Source organism: Aegilops tauschii, chromosome 7 (assembly GCF_002575655.3).
Source record: "Aegilops tauschii subsp. strangulata cultivar AL8/78 chromosome 7, Aet v6.0, whole genome shotgun sequence".
Classification (NCBI taxonomy): Eukaryota; Viridiplantae; Streptophyta; class Magnoliopsida; order Poales; family Poaceae; genus Aegilops; species Aegilops tauschii.
The window spans coordinates 241839141-241860782 of NC_053041.3; the positions used below are offsets into that span (position 1 = coordinate 241839141).

General features: G+C 43.1%; 1 protein-coding gene across 1 annotated transcript; it reads right to left on the minus strand.

The window, feature by feature from the left end:
- Window positions 1-575: 575 nt before the first annotated feature.
- LOC109737538 (uncharacterized) lies at window positions 576-1575 on the minus strand. Its single transcript, XM_020296674.1, has 3 exons — window positions 906-1575; window positions 672-761; window positions 576-586 (listed from the first exon to the last, which is right to left on the minus strand). Exons 1-3 carry the CDS (start codon window positions 1573-1575, stop codon window positions 576-578), a joined length of 771 nt encoding a protein of 256 aa, XP_020152263.1.
- Between the last annotated feature and the right edge of the window lie 20067 nt (window positions 1576-21642).

Consider the following 21642-nt stretch of genomic DNA (forward strand, 5'->3'; position numbering starts at 1 on the left):
GTAGTCCTTTTTGACAATTCTGTTGGCCAGGGGGTCCTTTTGGACAAAAAATCCGTCCATGGACACATCCGGACGGGCTCTCATATTTCACTTACGATGTCCACATATCTCAAATCCGGACTCTCGAATCCATGCAAATCCATACACGTTGATCATAAAAAGCAATATCACACGTAAATAACAAATGTTGGTACCGAGCATAAATAATGTTTACATAAAATTTATTTGAAGTGCACAACTTAAACATTAGCTCCTTAGTTTCCATTATGGGTCCACATGTACTCCACAAGATTATTAACTAGATGCGTGTGCACCTGATGATCTCGAAGATTTTGATGCATCTGTTCATAAGCTGAGGTGCGTCTTCATCGTTCGACATTTCAATTTGTTCTCCAGGTGCTTCAAAATCATTGGTTTGGGCTACACCATCACTCTCATCCTCGACAATCATATTGTGTAAAATAAGACAACATGTCATCAGCTGCCATAAAGTTTCTGATCCCCACATCATTGCAGCGCTACTCACGATTCCCCAATGAGTTTGAAGCACACCAAATGCCCTCTTCACATCCTTCCTAGCCGCTTCCTGCATTGTTGCAAAGTGGCTTTGTTTATTACCGCATGCAGTTCGGATATGATCTTCACAAACGCCGCCCACTGAGGATAGATACCATCGGCAAGATAGTATCCCATGTTGTAGTCTCGGTTGTTGACGGTGTAGTTGCATGGCGGTGATTCCCCATTGCAAAGCCTCCTGGACACTGGAGATCATTGAAACACGTTGATATCGTTGTGAGAACCCGACATTCCAAAGAAAGCATGCCAAATCCATAAGTCATGTGATGCCACCGCTTCTAGTATGATGGTTGCCTCTCTGGTGTGACCTTAATACATTCCCCGCAAACCTTTGGGGCAGTTCTTCCATTGCCAATGCATGCAATCAATTGATCCGAGCATTCCTGGAAACCCCCTTGTCTCTCCAATAGCCAACTTCTCTGTGTCCTGCGCATTTGGTTCTCTAAGATACTCAGGTCCAAACAACTCTACCACGGCGCGGGCAAACTTGACACTAGTCTTCAGACACGTGCTCTCCCCCATCCTGACCATCTCACCAACGGCATCTGCAGCAGTACCAAGTGCAAGCATCCTCAGAGCAGTCGTGCACTTCTGCTTGGCAAAGAAAGAGAGTTGTCCGCAACAATGCCTTGTGAGCTTGAAGTAGTCCTTGTGTTCCTCCACTCCCTTCACAATGCGCAAAAACAATGGTTTTCGCATGCGAAAATAGCGACGAAACCATGGATCATCCGGGACAGTAGGATTGGGAGCAAAGTAGTCCATGTGCAGTAGCTTTTCTCCGGACATGCTATCCCAATTGATCACTCTCCTCCCTTTGATTGAGCCATTGGCGTTGAGAATATGCTCCACTTGCCGGTCCATTTTCTCTTGCATGCTCATGAGCATGATTATGTCCACTTCTTTGTTCGAATCCGAGGAATCGAAGAACTCATCTTGAATCATTTGATCAAGCTCTGTCGGTCCATACTCCTCGTCCGACGAAGCATCAAAATCCATCATTATCCCTAATAAAATCACAAAAATCTAGATCGACAATGTGTCGAACACATCAAGCACAAGGCGGAGCCAGGGAGTTGCCAGACATATCACAGTGGCGTCTGGGCCGGCGACGATGCCCCCCCCCCACGACGGGGACGGAAGAGAGGACTGCTCTGCCAGAGCTGGTGACGTAGAGGCTAGGAACGGCTGCAGAGCACGCGCGACGACGGAGCTACGAGATGGACGGTGTGGAGGAGGAAGAAGAGAGGGGATAGAAAATGGATCCGGCAGGTCTTGGGGTGGATTTGGTGCAATTTGTGGTGGGGTCGGGCTGTTGGGTCCGACGTGGCGTGCGCGCCCAGGCACCCCCATATCCGCCCCATATTTGGGCTGGATATGAGGGGTGTCGGTCAGCCCGGGCATTTGAGGCACCCATCTGAGTAGAAATTTGCTTACTTTTGAGGCCTGCCCGGGCGTATGAGGCAGGTTTGAGGCGCCCAGCTGTAGATGCTCTAATGGGATTATTTATGTAATAATGATCGATCCGTAGAGCGTGGGTGGGCAGAGAGGAAAAGTTTGCTTACTTTTGACCAACTACCATTCTAATCAAATCGGACACCCTCGATCAATTTGCATTTCAAATTTGCCTGTCCGATCACATAGCGTCTCGTCACAACCAAAAAGAGGCAAGTTGTTAGCAATATTGACACTGCAACATGTGATGGTGAACATGACACGCTGACAAGAGAAGAAGTGGCACAGGAACATGGGTCGCACCCTCGGCCCAAGCGAAGAGTTACTAGGCCGGCACGGGTCCACGATGATGAGTAGACCGCGTGAATCTTCAACGGCTATAAAGGAAGCAGATCGAGGATGGCATCGACATGCTGGAAGGACATGCGGCTTCGGCTAAGAGGCGAGGATAGGATAGAGAGTGAGTGCCTGGTTTAAATTCTGTCTTGTAATCTATGAATTCTGGTTGAAACTCCATGAATGAAGCTTGATCTAGTTCGAGTACTCACAATCTGGCATCAGAGCCCTCTCAATCCTGGAGAAAAGTTTTCCACCTCATCGCCATGCTACTCACTTCGCCGAGAGCCACCGCCAGGCCATCATCGAGAACATGTCACTGGCGACGACGGTCGTGTACGAGTTCCTCAAGAGGATCTCGCCGAGACTCTCGATCACCGGTTCAAGCAGCAGGACGAGGGCCTTGTTCAAGCGGTGCGTACTCTGGTTGGGGACTTGATCGCCCACCTCGACGACCTGAAGCTCTCTACCGGTGTCGACATCGACGAGCTCCGCACCGGTATGGACGGGGCGCCGTCCACACCTCTTTCAGCGGGACGCGGTCACTCGACCGCCCTGTCGACATTGGAAGGCAGCACATGAAGTGGCGCCGATCCACGAGCGGCATCGACAAGTAAGGGGAAGGACACCCTGCCGTACATACCACCGCCAGCGCGAGGTTTGCATCCTAAAAATTCTGCCACGCATGTGCATCGTGCTGTGGAGTTGCTGTCAAAGACTGTTGATCATTTTGGACCAGGACCGTGCATCGAATTACCCCGTTTTAATGGCTCAAATCCTAGGCTATGGCAGACCAGGTGTGAGGATTATTTCCATATGTGGGGAGCAAATCGATCTCTGTGGGTGCAGTTTGCAACATCTATGTTTGAGGGCGCTACTGCTCGATGGCTGCAATCGATGCAATGGCGAGCGCCTTGATGCGGCTTGAACTACGTCGGTATTTCCCCAAAGAGGAAGGGATGATGCAGCACAACTATAGTAGGTATTTCCCTCAGTGATGAGACCAAGGTTATCAAACCAGTAGGATAACCACGCAACACTATATAAATGGTACCTGCACACAAAGAACAAATACTTGCAACCCAACGTAAAATAAGGGTTGTCAACCCCTCCCGGGTAAAAAGATAGATAAAATTGTAGTAGATTGGATAAATAGATCTTGCAGGAACGCGAGATAAAATATATAACAAAAAATTGCAGGAAGGTTTTTTTCGGTTTTTGGATTAATAATTCTGAAAATAAAAGCGAATAAAAATAGATGTCGAAGGCAAATATGATAAAGAAGAGACCCATGGGACGTAGATTTCACTAGTGGCTTGATACGTCTCCAACGTATCTATAATTTTTGATTGTTCCATGCTATTATATTATCTGTTTTGGATGTTTAATGGGCTTTACTAAGCACTTTTATATTATTTTTGGGACTAACCTATTAACCGAAGGCCCAGTGCAAATTGCTGCTTTTTTTGCCTATTTCAGTGTTTCACAGAAAAGGAATATCAAACGGAGTCCAAACGGAATGAAACCTTCAGGAGAGTTATTTTTGGAACAAACATGATCCAGAGGACTTAGAGTGGACGTCAAGAAAGAAGCGAGGAGGCCACGAGGCAGGGAGGCGCGCCTGCCCCCTGGGCGCGCCCCCACCCTCGTGGGCCCCTCGCAGCTCTACCGACCTACTTCTTCCTCCTATATATACCCATATACCCCAAAAACATCCAGGAGCACCACGAAACCCATTTCCACCGCCGCAACCTTCTGTACCCGTGAGATCCCATCTTGGGGCCTTTTCCGGCGCTCCGCCGAAGGGGGAATCGATAACGGAGGGCTTCTACATCAACACCATAGCCTCTCCGATGATGTGTGAGTAGTTTACCAGAGACCTTCGGGTCCACAGTTATTAGCTAGATGGCTTCTTCTCTCTCTTTGGATCTCAATACAAAGTTCTCCTCGATCTTCTTGGAGATCTATTCGATGTAACTCTTTTTGCGGTGTGTTTGTCGAGATCTGATGAATTGTGGGTTTATGATCAAGTTTATCTATGAACAATATTTGAATCTCCTCTGAATTCTTTTATGTATGATTTGTTATCTTTGCAAGTCTCTTCGAATTATCAGTTTGGTTTGGCCTACTAGATTGATCTTGCTTGCAATGGGAGAAGTGCTTAGCTTTGGGATCAATCTTGCGGTGTCCTTTCCCAGTGACAGCAGGGGCAGCAAGGCACGTATTGTATTGTTGCCATCGAGGATAAAAAGATGGGGTTTATATCATATTGCTTGAGTTTATCCCTCTACATCATGTCATCTTGCCTAATGCGTTACTCCGTTCTTATGAACTTAATACTCTAGATGCATGCTGGATAGCAGTCGATGTGTGGAGTAATAGTAGTAGATGCAGAATCGTTTCGGTCTACTTGTTGCGGACGTGATGCCTATATACATGATCATGCCTAGATATTCTCATAACTATGCACTTTTCTATCAATTGCTCGACAGTAATTTGTTCACCCATCGTAATACTTATGCTATCTTGAGAGAAGCCACTAGTGAAACCTATGGCCCGCAGGTCGATTTTCCATCATATAAGTTTCCAATCTATTTTACTTTGCATTCTTTACTTTCAGTTTATATCATAAAAATACCAAAAATATTTATCTTATTATCTCTATCAGATCTCACTTTTGCAAGTGGCCGTGAAGGGATTGACAACCCCTTTATCACGTTGGTTGCAAGGTTCTTATTTGTTTGTGTAGGTACGAGGCGACTTGTGTGTAGTCTCCTACTGGATTGATACCTTGGTTCTCAAAAACTGAGGGAAATACGTACGCTACTTTGCTGCATCACCCTTTCCTCTTCAAGGGAAAAACCAACGCAAGCTCAAGAGGTAGCAAGAAGGATTTTTGGCGCCGTTGCCGGGGAGATCTACGCCAAGTCAAGTCAAGTCAAGACATACCAAGTACCCATCACAAACTCTTATCCCTCGCATTACATTATTTGCCATTTGCCTTTCGTTTTCCTCTCCCCCACTTCACCTTTGCCTTTTCTTCGCCCTTCTTCCCGTATGTCTTTTTGTTTTTGTTTCCACGTGCCTTCTATTTGCTTGCATCTTTGCTTGCTAAAAATCTATTGATATGGATCCACTTAAAGTGTTCTACTTGGATCATCTTTGATCCTTATTCGCTCGTGCTGAAACCCCAACTAGCCTAGTTGATGGGAAATCTTTAGATGAGCATGATCATTTTGTGCATCACCGTTTGTCTGAAAAGGGGAGACTCTTATGGATCAAATAAATAGATTGCTATGTTATGCTTGGAATCTTTGTGAAATTTGTGATTTTACTTGTTGCTCTAACAACCCTAAAAAACACCTTCCCTACCTATGTGAGTTTAATGATAATGAAATCTTATCTTCTTATGCAAAGGGTGTTTATAGCTATTATGATATCGAACAAATTGAAGGATTTGTTGCTTTTAAGGGTGCTTATGAAGTTGCTTCTTTGATTGAAAAGTATGATATTACTCTCTACGAATCTGAAAATTTTGACATACTTAAATATTGCTATGAAAACTATGCTCATAATGTCTATGTCAAAGAATTTATGGAGAGAATGGCCGTTGCTTTCGAAGAAAATAATGATATGCATGAATCTATAGATAATGATGATTCCGATGATTTGATTGAAATGTCCCTTGATGAACATGATGCTTGCTATTCTTGTGGCCATGATGCCAATATTTATAAAGATGAATTTGCTATAGTTCCTTATGTTAAACATGAGATCGTTGCTATTGCACCCATACTTGATAATTCCTTCGATGAAAAGCATGATTGCAGTGATTTTACTATAAATTCTGTTGCTGTCAATTGTGCTAATAATATGCAAAACCCTAAGCTTGGGGATGCTAGTTTTGCTATGTCTACTACTTGTTGCAATGATCATGATTGGGGTGATTCTTCTTATGATCTTGAAAATTTATTTAAGCCTTATGATGAATATGAGATTGATAATAATGTTTGCAATAATATTGGAAGTGGGTTTGGAAGAGTGTCAACTTTAGATCCCACATATTTGGAGAATGTTCAATCTTATGAAGTTTTTGATAAAAGTGGGTTTGGAGAGGTCATGACTTTAGTTAATATTAATCCCACTATTTTGGAAGAGTGTCAACCTTGCATACATGTGGATCGTGTTAAGAATATGTTTTGTGATAGCTATATTGTTGAATTTGCTTACGATCCTACATGTAATAATTATGAGAGAGGAAATATGGTCTTAGAAATTTTCATGTCACTAAATTTCCTCTTGTTATGTTGAGATTGCTATTGTTTCTTTCTTCTTCCTTGCATATGCTAGATCTTGCTTGTCTTGCTAATTTGTTTTCCTATAAAATGCCTATGCATAGGAAGTATGCTAGACTTAGATGTGATTCTCACATGTTTTAGGATGCTCTCTTTGTGTTTCAATTACTATCTTTCATGTGAGCATCATTAAAATCATCGATGCCTAGCTTAATGGCTTTAAAGAAAAGCGCTTGTTGGGAGGCAACCCAATTTTATTTTTGTTTCTTGCTTTTTGTTTCTGTTTAGTAATAAATAATTCATCTAGCTTCTGTGTAGATGTGTTTTTATGTTTTAATTAGTGTTTGTGCCAAGTAGAACCAATAGGATCTTCTTGGGTGATAGTTGTTTGATCTTGCTGAAAAAGACAGAAACTTTGCGCGCATGAAAATAATTGTTAAAATTCACCAGAACGGGATAAAATACCAATTCTTTTCGCAGTAGATCAATATACAAATTGTCCAGGTTGTCCTATTTTTTCAAAAAAAATTGGAGTTCCAGAAGTATTCGAACAAATCTGATTGCTACAGACTGTTCTGTTTTTGACAGATTCTGTTTTTCGTGTGTTGTTTGCTTATTTTGATGAATCTATGGCTAGTATCGGAGGGTATGAACCATAGAGAAGTTGGAGCACGGTAGGTTTAACACCAATATAAATAAATAATGAGTTCATTACAGTACCTTATGATGGTGATTTGCTTTCTTATACTAACGGAGCTCATGAGATTTTCTGTTGAGTTTTGTGTTGTGAAGTTTTCAAGTTTTGGGTAAAGATTTGATGGATTATTGAATAAGGAGTGGCAAGAGCCTAAGCTTGGGGATGCCCAAGGCACCCCAAGGTAAAATTCAAGGACAACCAAAAGCCTAAGCTTGGGGATGCCCTGGAAGGCACCCCCTCTTTCGTCTTCGTCGACCGGTAACTTTACTTGAGGCTATATTTTTATTCACCACATGATATGTGTTTTGCTTGGAGCGTCTTTTATGATTTGAGTCTTTGCTTTTTGTTTACCACAATCATCCTTGCTGTACACACCTTTTGGGAGAGACACACATGAATCGGAATTTATTAGAATACTCTATGTGCTTCACTTATATCTTTTGAGCTAGATAACTTTGCTCCAGTGCTTCACTTATACTCCCTCCGTTCGGAATTACTTGTCGCAGAAATGGATGTATTTAGATGTATTTTAGTTCTAGATACATCCATTTCCGAGACAAGTAATTCCAAACGGAGGGAGTACCTTTTTAGAGCACGGTGGTGGTTTTATTTTATAGAAATTATTGATCTCTCATGCTTCACTTATATTATTTCGAGAGTCTTTTAGAACAACATGGTAGTTTGCTTTGGCTATAAAATTAGTCCTAATATGATGAACATCCAAGATGGGTATAATAAAAACTATCATATAAAGTGCATTGAATATTATGATAAGTTTCATACTTGATAATTGTTTTGAGATATGAAGATGGTGATATTAGAGTCATGCTAGTTGAGTAGTTGTGAATTTGAGAAATACTTGTTCTAAAGTTTGTGATTCCCGTAGCATGCACGTATGGTGAACCGTTATGTGATGAAGTCGGAGCATGATTTATTTATTGATCGTCTTCCTTATGAGTGGCGGTCGGGGACGAGCGATGGTCCTTTCCTACCAATCTATCCCCCTAGGATCATGCGCGTAGTACTTCGTTTTGATAACTAATAGATTTTTGCAATAAGTATGTGAGTTCTTTATGACTAATGTTGAGTCCATGGATTATACGCACTCTACATTGCTAGCCTCTCTAATACCGCGCACCTTTCGCCGGTATCATACACCCACCATATACCTTCCTCAAAACAGCCACCATACCTACCTATTATGGCATTTCCATAGCCATTCCGAGATATATTGCCATGCAACTTACCACCATTCCGTTTGTTATGACACGTTTGATCATTTTCATATTGCTTTGCATGATCATGTAGTTGACATCGTATTTGTGGCAAAGCCACCGTTCATAATTCTTACATATCCCCGTACACCGCCGGAGGCATTCACATAGAGTCATATTTTGTTCCAAGTATTGAGTTATAATTTTTTAGTTGTATGTAAATAAAAGTATGATGATCATCATTATTAGAGCATTGTCCCAAGTGAGGAAAGGATGATGGAGACTATGATTCCCCCACAAGTCGGGATAAGACTCCGGACGAAAAGAAAAAAGAAAGAAAGAAAAAAGAGGCCATAAAAAAAGGAGAAAAAGGCCCAAATAAAAAAATAAAAAAATGAGAGAAAAAGAGAGAAGGGACAATGTTACTATCCTTTTTCCACACTTGTGCTTCAAAGTATTACCATGATCTTCATAATAGAGAGTCTCCTATGTTGTCACTTTCATATACTAGTGAATCTTTTATTATAGAACTTGGCTTGTATATTCCAATGATGGGCTTCCTCAAAATGCCCTAGGTCTTCATGAGCAAGCGAGTTGGATGCACACCCACTTAGTTTCTTTTTGAGCTTTCATACACTTATAGCTCTAGTGCATCCGTTGCATGGCAATCCCTACTCACTCACATTGATATCTATTGATGGGCATCTCCATAGCCCATTGATACGCGTGAAGATTGAAAAAGTTTGAGAACATCAAAAGTATGAAACAACTGCTTGGCTTGTCATCGGGGTTGTGCATGATTAAATACTTTGTGTGATGAAGATAGAGCATAGCCAGACTATATGATTTTGTAGGGATAACTTTCTTTGGCCATGTTATTTTGAGAAGACATGATTGCTTTGTTAGTATGCTTGAAGTATTATTATTTTCATGTCAATATTAAACTTTTGTGTTGAATCTTTCGGATCTGAACATTCATGCCACAATAAAGGAAATTACATTGAGAAATATGCTAGGTAGCATTCCACATCAAAAATTCTGTTTTGATCATTTACCTACTCGAGGACGAGCAGGAATTAAGCTTGGGAATGCTTGATACGTCTCCAACGTATCTATAATTTTCGATTGTTCCATGCTATTATATTATCTGTTTTTGATGTTTAATGGGCTTTACTAAGCACTTTTATATTATTTTGGGGACTAACCTATTAACCGAAGGCCCAGTGCAAATTGCTGTTTTTTTTGTGCCTATTTCAGTGTTTCGCAGAAAAGGAATATCAAACAGAGTCCAAACGGAATGAAACTTTCGGGAGAGTTATTTTTGGAACAAACGTGATCCAGAGGACTTGGAGTGGACGTCAAGAAAGAAGCAAGGAGGCCACAAGGCAGGGAGGCGCGCCTGCCCCCCTGGGCGCACCCCCACCCTCATGGGCCCCTCGCAGCTCCATCGACCTACTTCTTCCTCCTATATATACCCATATACCCCCAAAACATCCAGGAGCACCACGAAACCCTATGTCCACCGCCGCAACCTTCTGTACCCGTGAGATCCCATCTTGGGGCCTTTTCCGGCGCTCTGCTGGAGGGGGAATCGATCACGGAGGGCTTCTACATCAACACCATAGCCTCTCCGATGATGTGTGAGTAGTTTACCACAGACCTTCGGGTCCATAGTTATTAGCTAGATGGCTTCTTATCTCTCTTTGGATCTCAATACAAAGTTCTCCTCGATCTTCTTGGAGATCTATTCGATGTAACTCTTTTTGCAGTGTGTTTGCCGAGATTCCATGAATTGTGGGTTTATGATCAAGTTTATCTATGAACAATATTTGAATCTCCTCTGAATTCTTTTATGTATGATTTGTTATCTTTGCAAGTCTCTTCGAATTATCAGTTTGGTTTGGCCTACTAGATTGATCTTTCTTGCAATGGGAGAAGTGCTTAGCTTTGGGTTCAATCTTGCGGTGTCCTTTTCCCAGTGACAGCAGGGGCAACAAGGCACGTATTGTATTGTTGCCATCGAGGATAAAAAGATGGGGTTTATATCATATTGCTTGAGTTTATCCCTCTACATCATGTCATCTTGCCTAATGCGTTACTCCGTTCTTATGAACTTAATACTCTAGATGCATGCTGGATAGCGGTCAATGTGTGGAGTAATAGTAGTAGATGCAGAATCATTTCGGTCTACTTGTCGCAGACGTGATGCCTATATACATGATCATGCCTAGATATTCTCATAACTATGCACTTTTCTATCAATTGCTCGACAGTAATTTGTTCACCTACCGTAATACTTATGCTATCTTGAGAGAAGCCACTAGTGAAACCTATGGCCCCGGGGTCTATTTTCCATCATATAAGTTTCCAATCTATTTTTACTTTGCATTCTTTACTTTCAGTTTATATCATAAAAATACCAAAAATATTTATCTTATTATCTCTACCAGATCTCAATTTTGCAAGTGGCCATGAAGGGATTGACAACCCCTTTATCGCGTTAGTTGCAAGGTTCTTATTTGTTTGTGTAGGTACGAGGCGACTTGTGTGTAGTCTCCTACTGGATTGATACCTTGGTTCTAAAAAACTGAGAGAAATACTTACGCTACTTTGCTGCATCACCCTTTCCTCTTCAAGGGAAAAACCAACGCAAGCTCAAGAGGTAGCATGGCTTCTCTCGAGAAAAATAGCGTACAATGGGTAAACAAATTACTGTTGGGCAATTGATAGAACTTCAAATGATCATTATATAGGCATCACGTCCAAGATTAGTAGACCGACTCCTGCCTGCATCTACTACTATTACTACACACATCGACCGCTATCCAACATGCATCTAGTGTATTAAGTTCATGGAGAAACGGAGTAATGCAATAAGAATGATGACATGATGTAGACAAGATCTATTCATGTAGCAATAGACCCCATCTTATTATCCTTAATAGTAATGATACATACGTGTCATTTTCCCTTCTGTCACTGGGACTGAGCACCGTAAGATCGAACCCATAACAAAGCACCTCTTACCATGGCAAGAAAAATTGATCTAGTCGGCCTAACTAAACCGAAGATTCGAAGAAGAAAAACGAGGCTATAAGCAATCATGCATATAAGAGATCAAAGAAACTCAAATAACTTTCATGGATAAAATAGATCTGATCATAAACTCAAAGTTTATCGGATCCCAACAAACACACCGTAAAAAGAGTTACATCAAATAGATCTTCAAGAGACCATTGTATTGGGAATCAAAAGAGAGAGAGGAAGCCATCTAGCTACTAACTACGGACCCATAGGACTACAATGAACTACTCACGCATCATCGGAGAGGCACCAATGAGGATGATGAACCCCTCCGTGATGGTGTCTAGATTGGATCTATGGTTTCAGGAACTTGCGGAGGCTGGAATTGTGTTTCATCGACTTCCCTTGGGTTTTTAGAATATTGGGGTATTTATAGAGCAAAAAGGCGGTGAGGGAGGCCACCGAGGTGGGCGCAACCCACCCAGGCGCACCCCGGTGGGTTGTGCCTCCCTCGGGGCACCCCTCTGGTACTTCTTTGGCCCATCCCATGTCTTCTGGCCCAGAAAAATTCTCCAAAAAGTTTGGTTGCGTTTGGACTCCGTTTGGTATTGATTTTCTGCGAAGTAAAAACAAGCAAAAAACAGCAACTGGCACTGGGCACTATGTCAATAGGTTAGTGTAAGTGCATCTAGTGCCACCCATCGTTGGTTTTGGAGTATTGACGACAAACTTGGTTGAGGGACTAATGTGTTTGTGAGAATTGCAGGATAACACAGGTAGTAGTCCCATATTGATTCGGTTTACCTACCAGAGATGACTGCTAAAAATGTGCGAAGACATTGAAGACAATGGTGGTCTGTGAAGATATTCACAGTGAAAACTATGACATGAGAAGACATTCACATGAAGACTATGGAGTGAGAAGATAGAGTTGTTTTGTAGTTTCCTTTTCTTCTTTGTTGAGTCATAGGAACCACCGTACTGTTAAGTGGGGTCCAAGTGAACAAAGTCAGAGTGACTGATGTGATGCTCAACCAAAATCCTATGTCTTCGAGCGAACACAATGAGAGCAAATGTTATCCAGAGCTGGACGAGTCAGCTTTACTTGTAGCCCAAGTCAAGCAGCCGCGTGTGTTTGAAATCTTACCGTTGGACACGTGTCAGTTCCTTAGTGACCCATGGTCATTTCGGACAAATCAGGCCGGGTTGCCCCTGGCTATAAATAGCCCACCCCCTACACCATACATTGGTGGTTTCTCAAAGTTAGTGCACGGCTTTTGTCGTTTGAGAGCAACCACCTCCGAAGCATTTGAGAGAGAGATCCTTGCAAGGACAAAGCCCAAAACATCCAGAGCTAAAGAGTGTTAGGCATCACTGAAGTCTTTCTGTCCGCGTGATCTGAAGACTTGTTACACTTGAGGACTATGAATCCTCCAACCGGTTAGGCATCACGTTCCGAGCATCCAAGAGCCATTGTGAATGGCCAGTGAACGAAGTCTGTGAAGGTTTGGAAGTCTACCTTGAAGACTTACCAGAGTGATTGGGCGAGGACTGTGTGTTCTTAGCTCAAGGGGAATAAGGTGAAGACACGGTCTTCTGAGTTGAATCTCAGCCTCCCTAACCAGACGTACAGTTGTCACAGCAACTGGAAATGGTCTACCAAATCCTTGTCCTCTCCAAGCAACTGGTTCTATCCTTCCCATCTATTTACTTTACAGTTTGTCTTCGTGAAGTCATTGCCTGCTTGCATGCTCCGATTGGATTCACTATGTGAAGACTATTTGCTATTTGGCTTCATACTATCTTCCATCCTGATCCATACTACCTAGCTGCTGATAGTCCTCGTGCTTTCACTTCATTGCTTACTTGACTATGGCTTGTCTAGTGTAGTCTACCTTCCGCTGCATATCAATAGGTTCATTTCTACTGTTTGTCTTCAAAGCTTCCGTGTTTTGAAGACTTCCATAAAAATCGCCTATTCACCCCCCTCTAGTCGATAACTAGCACTTTCAATTGGTATTAGAGCAAGGTGCTCCCTTGTTCTGTGTGATTTGGTTTAACCACCTAGAGTTTTAGCTATGTCGACTGCAGGGATAATCAAGGTCTCCGTTGCGTGCCCTGTCTTCAATGGCACTGATTACCCCTACTGGAAGAATAAGATGTGCATGCATCTTGAAGCCATTGACGTCGACCTCTCGTATGTCATCAAGAACGGCATTCCCAAGGTTGGTGAAGGTGTCACCACTGCTGATCTCAAGAGGTTCATTCAACTGGACTCGACTGCCAAGAACATCATTTGTGGTCATCTGACCAAAGGACAGTATGGCCGTGTGAGTGCTCTTGAAACTGCGAACCTAGTCTGGGACCGGCTATCCAAGGTCAACGAAGGCGTCTCAACCCAGAGAGACTCAAGGATTGATGTTCTTCGCAACTGTTTCAAGAGAAACGACAATGAGAATGTCCAGCTCACGTTTGATCGCCTCACTTATATCACAAATTAGCTTCGTGCACTCGGCGCCACTGAGATCACCAAGCACGAAATCGTCAAGAAGATTTTGAGATCACTTGACAGCTCATTCGACACCCTGGCCCTGATGGTTCAAGAACGCTCAGACTTCAAGACTCTCGATCCGTCTGACATACTTGAGAGGCTCAACACACATGAGTTCTAGTTATCTGAGAAAAGAGATATCTATGGTCCCAACTATGGCCGAACTCGCGCTTTGAAGGCAAAGGTTGTTTCCTCATCTGAAGAAGAATCTGACTGCAGTTCTGAGGATGCTGAAGACATTGGAAAGGAGCTTGCTATGCTTGTGAAGAAGTTCCAGAAGTTCACCAAGAAGAAAGGCTTTAGAAGTCTTCAAGATCCAGATCAAGAAATGATGAAGCTTCCACTCGTGATCACAAGAAGAGAACATGTCACAAATGCAAGAAACCTGGTCACTACATCTCTGAATGTCCACAGTGGGACAATGTGACCAAGAAGAAGAAGAAGAGCAGGGAATATGATTCCGATGACAAGAAGAAAAAGAAATCCTCAGAGTCTTCTTCCAAGTCTTCGTCGAAGTCTTCATCACACAAGAAGAGCTCATCTAGCAAGGCTCGTGCGTTTGTTGGCAAGGAGATGGATTCAGAGGAGGAGTCTGCTTCTGAGGAGGCTGAGGTGGAGTCTGAAGAGGAATCTGATTCAGGCGTGGCAAGCCTGGCTCTAGCTTCAGCTTATGCTGCCAAGTCCATCTTCAACACAGAAGACAATGGTCCCGTCACCAATGCTGATGCTAATGATGAGGATAACTCTGCTCCCATCTACTGCTTCGTGGCACGTGGTGCCAAGGTAAACTCATGCGATGCTTACTTTCGAACATCAAGTGAAGATGACTCTGAATGTGAATCCAAACCTAGCTACAAAACACTTGCTAAAATTGCAACTAAATAACAAAATGCGATGGAACAGTTTCAAAAATTGCTAGACAAAAACGATGACCTGTTGGACGCGAAAATGACCCGAACTCAGTCCTTAATTGAAGACATTAAAAATCTTCATGTTAAGTACGAGGAACTCGGAAGTTGTCATGAAACGCTCTCAACTACTCATGAAAAGCTCTCCTATGATTATCTTCAAAGGAAGCAAGAGCTTGAGAACTTGAGATCGGCTCATGAAGATCATCAAAAGGAGAACGAGTCACTCCGCGCTCAACAGATCAGTTCCGCTCAGGAAGGATTTGAACCACCATGTCTAAAATGTCTTGAGCGTACCAATGCTGTCTCTATTGCTGAGTGTTCTACTGCTGTTACTGTTGCAATATCTTCAATTGCTGATGTGGTAACTAACCCCTCTGTTGAGGATACCACTACTATTGCTGATGAGAATGCCAGGTTGAAGACATTGCTTGAGACAGGAATGTACAAAAGTCTCAAAGGGCATCGGACACAATGTGATGTCCTCAAGAAACAGATTCTGAACCGAAACCCTAGAAAAGAGGGTGTTGGGTTCGAGAGGAAAATGAATGTCGATGGTACTTACTGGAAGCCTGAGCAGTACCCCAAAACTACACGGGTTGCTGCAAAGGGACCGTCAGTGGATCCATCTACCTTGTCTGGCTTCACTTGTGCTAACCCGATTATCGTTGACGAATCCTTTGATGCAAACTATAAACTGTTTAAGAATCAGAATGGTGAAGTATTTGCCAGGTATATTGGTACTAACTGTAGGAATGGACCACCTTTGAAGAAGATCTGGGTGCCCAAAAGTTGTCTTGAGAATCTCCCTGTGAATGTCATCATGACACCACCTGGGAAGAAGACAAACCCCAGACCAAAGGCTTCATACGGTCCAAAGGCTTCATACAGAAAGAGGACTCACCAGAGTCACCCTAACGCCAATGTTTTGCAGGGAAATCATACTCAGACTAATGAATATGAGCGTGTTTCGTCAAACCGCTATGTTCATAAGACCAAGAACTATTCTGCTTATTCTTATGAGTATTATTCACCACCTGCAAGGCTATTTGCTAGGGCTCCAAAACCGAAGTTCTCAGATGCTGCACTTAGACTCATTGCTTGTAAGCCACCCCTGAAGATGTGGGTGGTTAAGAAAAATTAACTCTCTTTTGCATGGAATGGTCTCCAGCCGGAAATCAAAGGCGTCTGATGCTTATGCTGCGGACCTAAAACATCTTGTGGGGCACAAGATAAAATGCCCAAATGGTCTTATTATGTATTTTTCCCAGGATTCCTTGACAAACATCCTATTTATCTGAACCAAGACCTGAACTTTCATAATCCTCTTGTTCGTCAAATGTTTATGCTTCACAATACCCTTGGTGAAGCCTATCCCCCAAACTGCATTGTAGGGTATGACACCAAAAGGCTTCAGAATGGATTATGGACAGTGGATGCACTAACCACATGACTGGTGATCGAAGTCTTCTCATGGATTCAACCGTACGTCCATCTGACAAGAGTCACATCACATTTGCTGACACTGGTAAAAGCAAGGTATTGGGTCTAGGTAGAGTTGCAATCTCAAAGGATCAACACATGGATAAAGTGATGCTTGTTGAATCCCTTGGTTTCAACTTAACGTCTGTCTCAATGCTCTGTGATGTGAACATGATTGTGATATTTGGAAAATATCGTTGCCTTGTGCTTATGGAATCTGACAAATCTCTAGTCCTTGAAGGGTATCGAAAAGACGATATGTACATGGTAGATTTCTCAGCAGGACCACAGTTGGCCGTATGTCTTCTAGCAAAAGCTTCAGAGTGCTGGCTCTGGCATCGAAGGCTAGGGCATGCTGGCATGAGGAACTTGTACACTCTCGCGAAGAAGAAGCATGTCGTAGGCATCGAGGGCGTCAAGTTCAAGAAGGATCATCTATGTGGTGCCTGCAAAGCTAGAAAGATGACTAGGGCCAAGCATCCCTCGAAGACAATCATGACGACGTCACGTCCCTTCGAGCTGCTTCACATGGACTTATTCGGCCCTACTCACTACTCTACACTTACTACCACTGCTTGCCTCTATGGCTTTGTCATTGTTGATGATTACTCTAGATATACATGGGTGCACATAATCCTCTACAAGAATGAAGTGCAGGATGTCTTCAGACGTTTCGCCAACCGTGCCATGACGAACTATGGCATAAAGATCAAGCACATCAGAAGTGACAACCGCACAGAATTCAAGAACATCGGTCTCGACACCTATCTTGATACATTGGGCATCACTCATGAGTTCTCAGCTCCATACACACCTCAGCAGAATGACATCGTGGAGCGCAAGAATAGAACCCTCATTGAGATGGCACGGGCAATGCTTGTTGAGTACAAGACTCCAAGAAAATTTCGGCCTGAAGCCATTGACACTGCATGTCACGTCATCAACCGTGTTTATATTCACAAGCTTCTAAAGAAGACATCATACGAGCTACTAACTGGAAGAAGCCAAACGTCAGCTACTTCAGAGTATTTGGTGCTAGGTGCTGGATCAAGGATCCACATCACACTTCAAAATTTGCACCAAAAGCACATGAAGGTTTTATGCTTGGCTATGGAAAGGATTCACACTCCTACAGAGTGTTCAACCTCTTTCACTATAAAGTGGTTGAAACTGTGGATGTGCGATTCGATGAGACTAACGGCTCGCAAAGAGAGCACCTGCCAAATGTGCTAGATGAAGCCTCACCGAGTGAATCTATCAAGCTTATGGGCACTGGAGAAATCATACCTTCAGAGGCACATGTTGAAGAAGAAATCATCATTTATGCACCTAATCAACCTGAAGACACTGCTCAGCCTGAAGTCAATGCTGGAAATGAAGACAATGATCAGCAAGAACAAAATCTTTGTCCAGTTCATCCTCGTGCTGCAAATCAAGTACAGATTGAGAAGATAATCGACAACATCAATGCGCCTGGTCCACTCACTCATTCAAGAGCAACAAAGCTAGCAAATTTCTGAGGACACTTTGCATTTGTCTCTATATCTGAACCCAAGAAAGTTGCTGAAGCCTTCATGGAACCTGAATGGATTCAAACTATGCAAGAAGAGCTTCAACAGTTTGAACTGAACAATGTTTGGGAACTAGTAAAGCGTCCTGATCCTCGCAAGCACAACCTCATAGGCACCAAATGGATCTATCGCAACAAACAAGATGAGCATGGCCAAGTCGTCAGAAACAAGGCTCGTCTAGTTGCTCAAGGTTACACTCAAGTAGAAGGGATTGACTTTGATGAAACATTTGCTCCGGTGGCTAGGCTTGAAGCCATTCGCATACTGCTAGCCTATGCCAACCATCACAACATCCTTCTGTATCAAATGGATGTGAAGAGTGCCTTTCTCAATGGCAAGATTCAAGAAGAAGTGTATGTTGCACAACCACCTGGTTTTGAAGACCCAAAGCATCCTGACATGGTATACAAGCTCAACAAGGCTCTGTATGGTCTCAAACAAGCCCCTCGTGCTTGGTATGACACGCTCAAATACTTCCTGAAGAGCAAAGGCTTCAAACCTGGTTCCCTGGATCCCACACTCTTCACGAAGACATATGATGGAGAACTGTTTGTGTGCCAAATCTATGTGGATGAAATTATCTTCGGCTACACTGACAAGAAATACAGTGATGAGTTTGGACATATGATGCAAGAGCAATATCAGAGTCCATGATGGGTGAGCTGAAATTCTTCCTCAGTCTTCAAATCCGTCAGCAGAGCAACGACGTCTTCATATCACAAGTAAAATATCTCAAAGATTGCTTGAAGAAGTTTGGAATGCAAGATTGCAAAGGATACACGACGCCAATGCCAACCAAAGGTCAATTGGGTCCCGACGACAATTGTAAAGAGTTCGATCAAAAGGTATACCGCTCCATGATTGGTTCTTTACTCTATTTATGTGCATCTAGGCCAGATCTAATGCTTAGCGTTTGCATGTGTGCTCGATTCCAAACGGCACCAAAGGAATCGCATCACTTAGCTGTGAAGCGAATTCTTCCATATTTGGCTTACACCCCAACACTAGGATTATGGTATCCAAAGGGCTCAGAGTTTGATCTAGTTGGATTCTCAGATGCTGATTATGCTGGAGACAAGGTTGATCGCAAGTCCGCATCAGGCACATGTCACTTTCTTGGACGATCTCTTGTCTGTTGGTCTTCAAAGAAGCAGAACTGTGTATCTCTCTACACTGCTAAATCCGAATACATTGCTGCTGGATCTTGCTGTGCTCAACTCCTATGGACGAAGCAAACTCTCAAGGATTATGGCATCCACCTGAAGTATGTGCCACTCTACTACGACAATGAAAGCGCCATCAAGATTGCCAGCAACTCAGTTCAGCACTCGAAGACAAAGCACATTCAGATTCGTGATCACTTTCTCAGAGACCATGTCATGAAGGAAGATATTGATATCATTCATGTCAATACTTAAGAGCAATTGGCAGACATCTTCACAAAGCCCTTGGATGAGAAAAGGTTTTGCAAGTTGCGGTGTGAGCTAAATATCTTAGAATCCTCAAATGTCCTGTAATTGGACACACATCCTAAAGCTTATGCATGTTGATGACTTAGATGTGCAACACACAAAGTAACGTATATCTTCAATCAATAAAGACATACACTCTAAGTGTGAATACATTAACGTGGAATTTGACTTCGGAGCGCCACGATAATTGTGCGCCGTGTCTGGGTCTAATACTTCCTATACGGTGGGTAACGCCACCACCAAATTCTTATTGGAGTGTTTCGTTTGGCGTCACAATTGCATAGTCTTCGCATTTGGTTTGTCTTCAACATTAATTTGACTTCGAGGTTTATCTTTGCAATGTTGAGTTGGTCTGATATACAATTATATATGCATGTTCTGTGCTCTACATCATTCACTTATAGCTATGTCTTCGTACTTGAATTTTTGATCTAAGTGAATGTGATCGGAACCTAACCCCTCTATGTGCTTCTACCTCAAATTCTATCTATCCAAGTCATATGCACTCTGTTGAAACCTGTCAATTGTTTTCTCTGAGTCCTTGTCAGCTGAAGACAAAGAGACAAACATTTAAATCTGTTTTGTAATGCCATATCCTTTTTGCCTGAATACCGGAGAAGCCGGAACAACGACCCGACAATCCAGGCGTGCGTGGGAACATGGAACAACTTCCAATAAGTTGCATGCAAACCACGTGTCCTTCAGATGTGAACCGCCAGGGGCACCTGCATAATTACGATGTGCTGCCCCTTTCCTTATAAATACGCACACCACGCGGTCAAAATCTCTTCTTCCACCTAGCCACCTCGCTCAAACCCTAGCGCCTCCGCTTTCTCGCGATGATGCCGGAGACGAAGTGCTTAGCTGCTGCGACTTCTTCGACGCCGTCCTCACGTCGGCCGCGGACCTCGTCTTCTCCGCCGCTGCCGTAGGTGTCTTCCGCCGCCAAGTTAGGGCACGGGAGATTGAACTGCTCGACTTCTAACTCTGCCTCGTCTAGCAATTTGTCAGTGGTAATTAAATCTCACCTTTTACCGCCTTTTTGATCCGTCAAATCCATCCACTTCAGCCAAAAGTGGTTTCTACACTTCCAAGTATGGATCTATCCTTATCTGCATCTCATATCATGCTAAGAATATTCACTTATGTTTCATAACTAGTTAGATTCCTCACTTGTACTTATTCATGGATTCGTACAAATCTGGAACCAACTCTCTTCAAATAAGTGAATGTCTTCGCCCTATGAGGTCAATGTCTTCAAATTGATTTTTCATCAAAATCTTCTGAGAATGCATATGACCTCTTCCCCTTCCCTCGCATCTCTAATGCTGTCACAGGTACATGTCCGTGGGAGAATCCCTTGGTTCTCATAGTCTGCATTCATTTGCAGAGTTCTTACAACATCATATACACTACCCTGAAGCCAGCTCCTGTCTGACCAGTAGAAGGAAGCCATTCAGTCTGAATATAATGGCCATGAAAAATCTGTCAAGAAAGGTGGCAGGCAACGCAGAGGCAATACAGCTCTAGATCTGCCTCCGGATATGTATGAATTGTACAAGCCAGATCCTGAGGAAAGTTCTGGCCAGCGCAAGACTCGGATCCAATGGATTCGAAGATATTGGGCTGAACAGTGGCTCAAGTATAACTTTGTAACCCCTGAATATGCATAGAAGAATGCTATCAACCGCCCATGTGGAGATATTCTGTACAGGAATCTGCAGCCAAAGTCGAAGTCTGAAGCTATTGCTCAAGGCTTCTACCCATGCATGGTCCGAGGACAAAAGCCAGAGAATGCCGACCCATCATCCATGTTATGGTGTCACGAAGACAATCTCTTTAAGCGCAATTATCAATTTTCCAAGGAGTCAGCTGTGAAGAACAAGACAGATCTTGGACTCAACTTCAACCCTAGTCCATCTGCTCCTAGCCCGGATGGCACACGCGATGCCAATCAAAATGTCATTTTTCCCTTCACCAGCTTTGATGGGCTTCTCTCTCACATAGCTGCTCAGAGGGCCACTATGGATCAATCAGCTGATGACGCAGACTCAGAAGATGCGC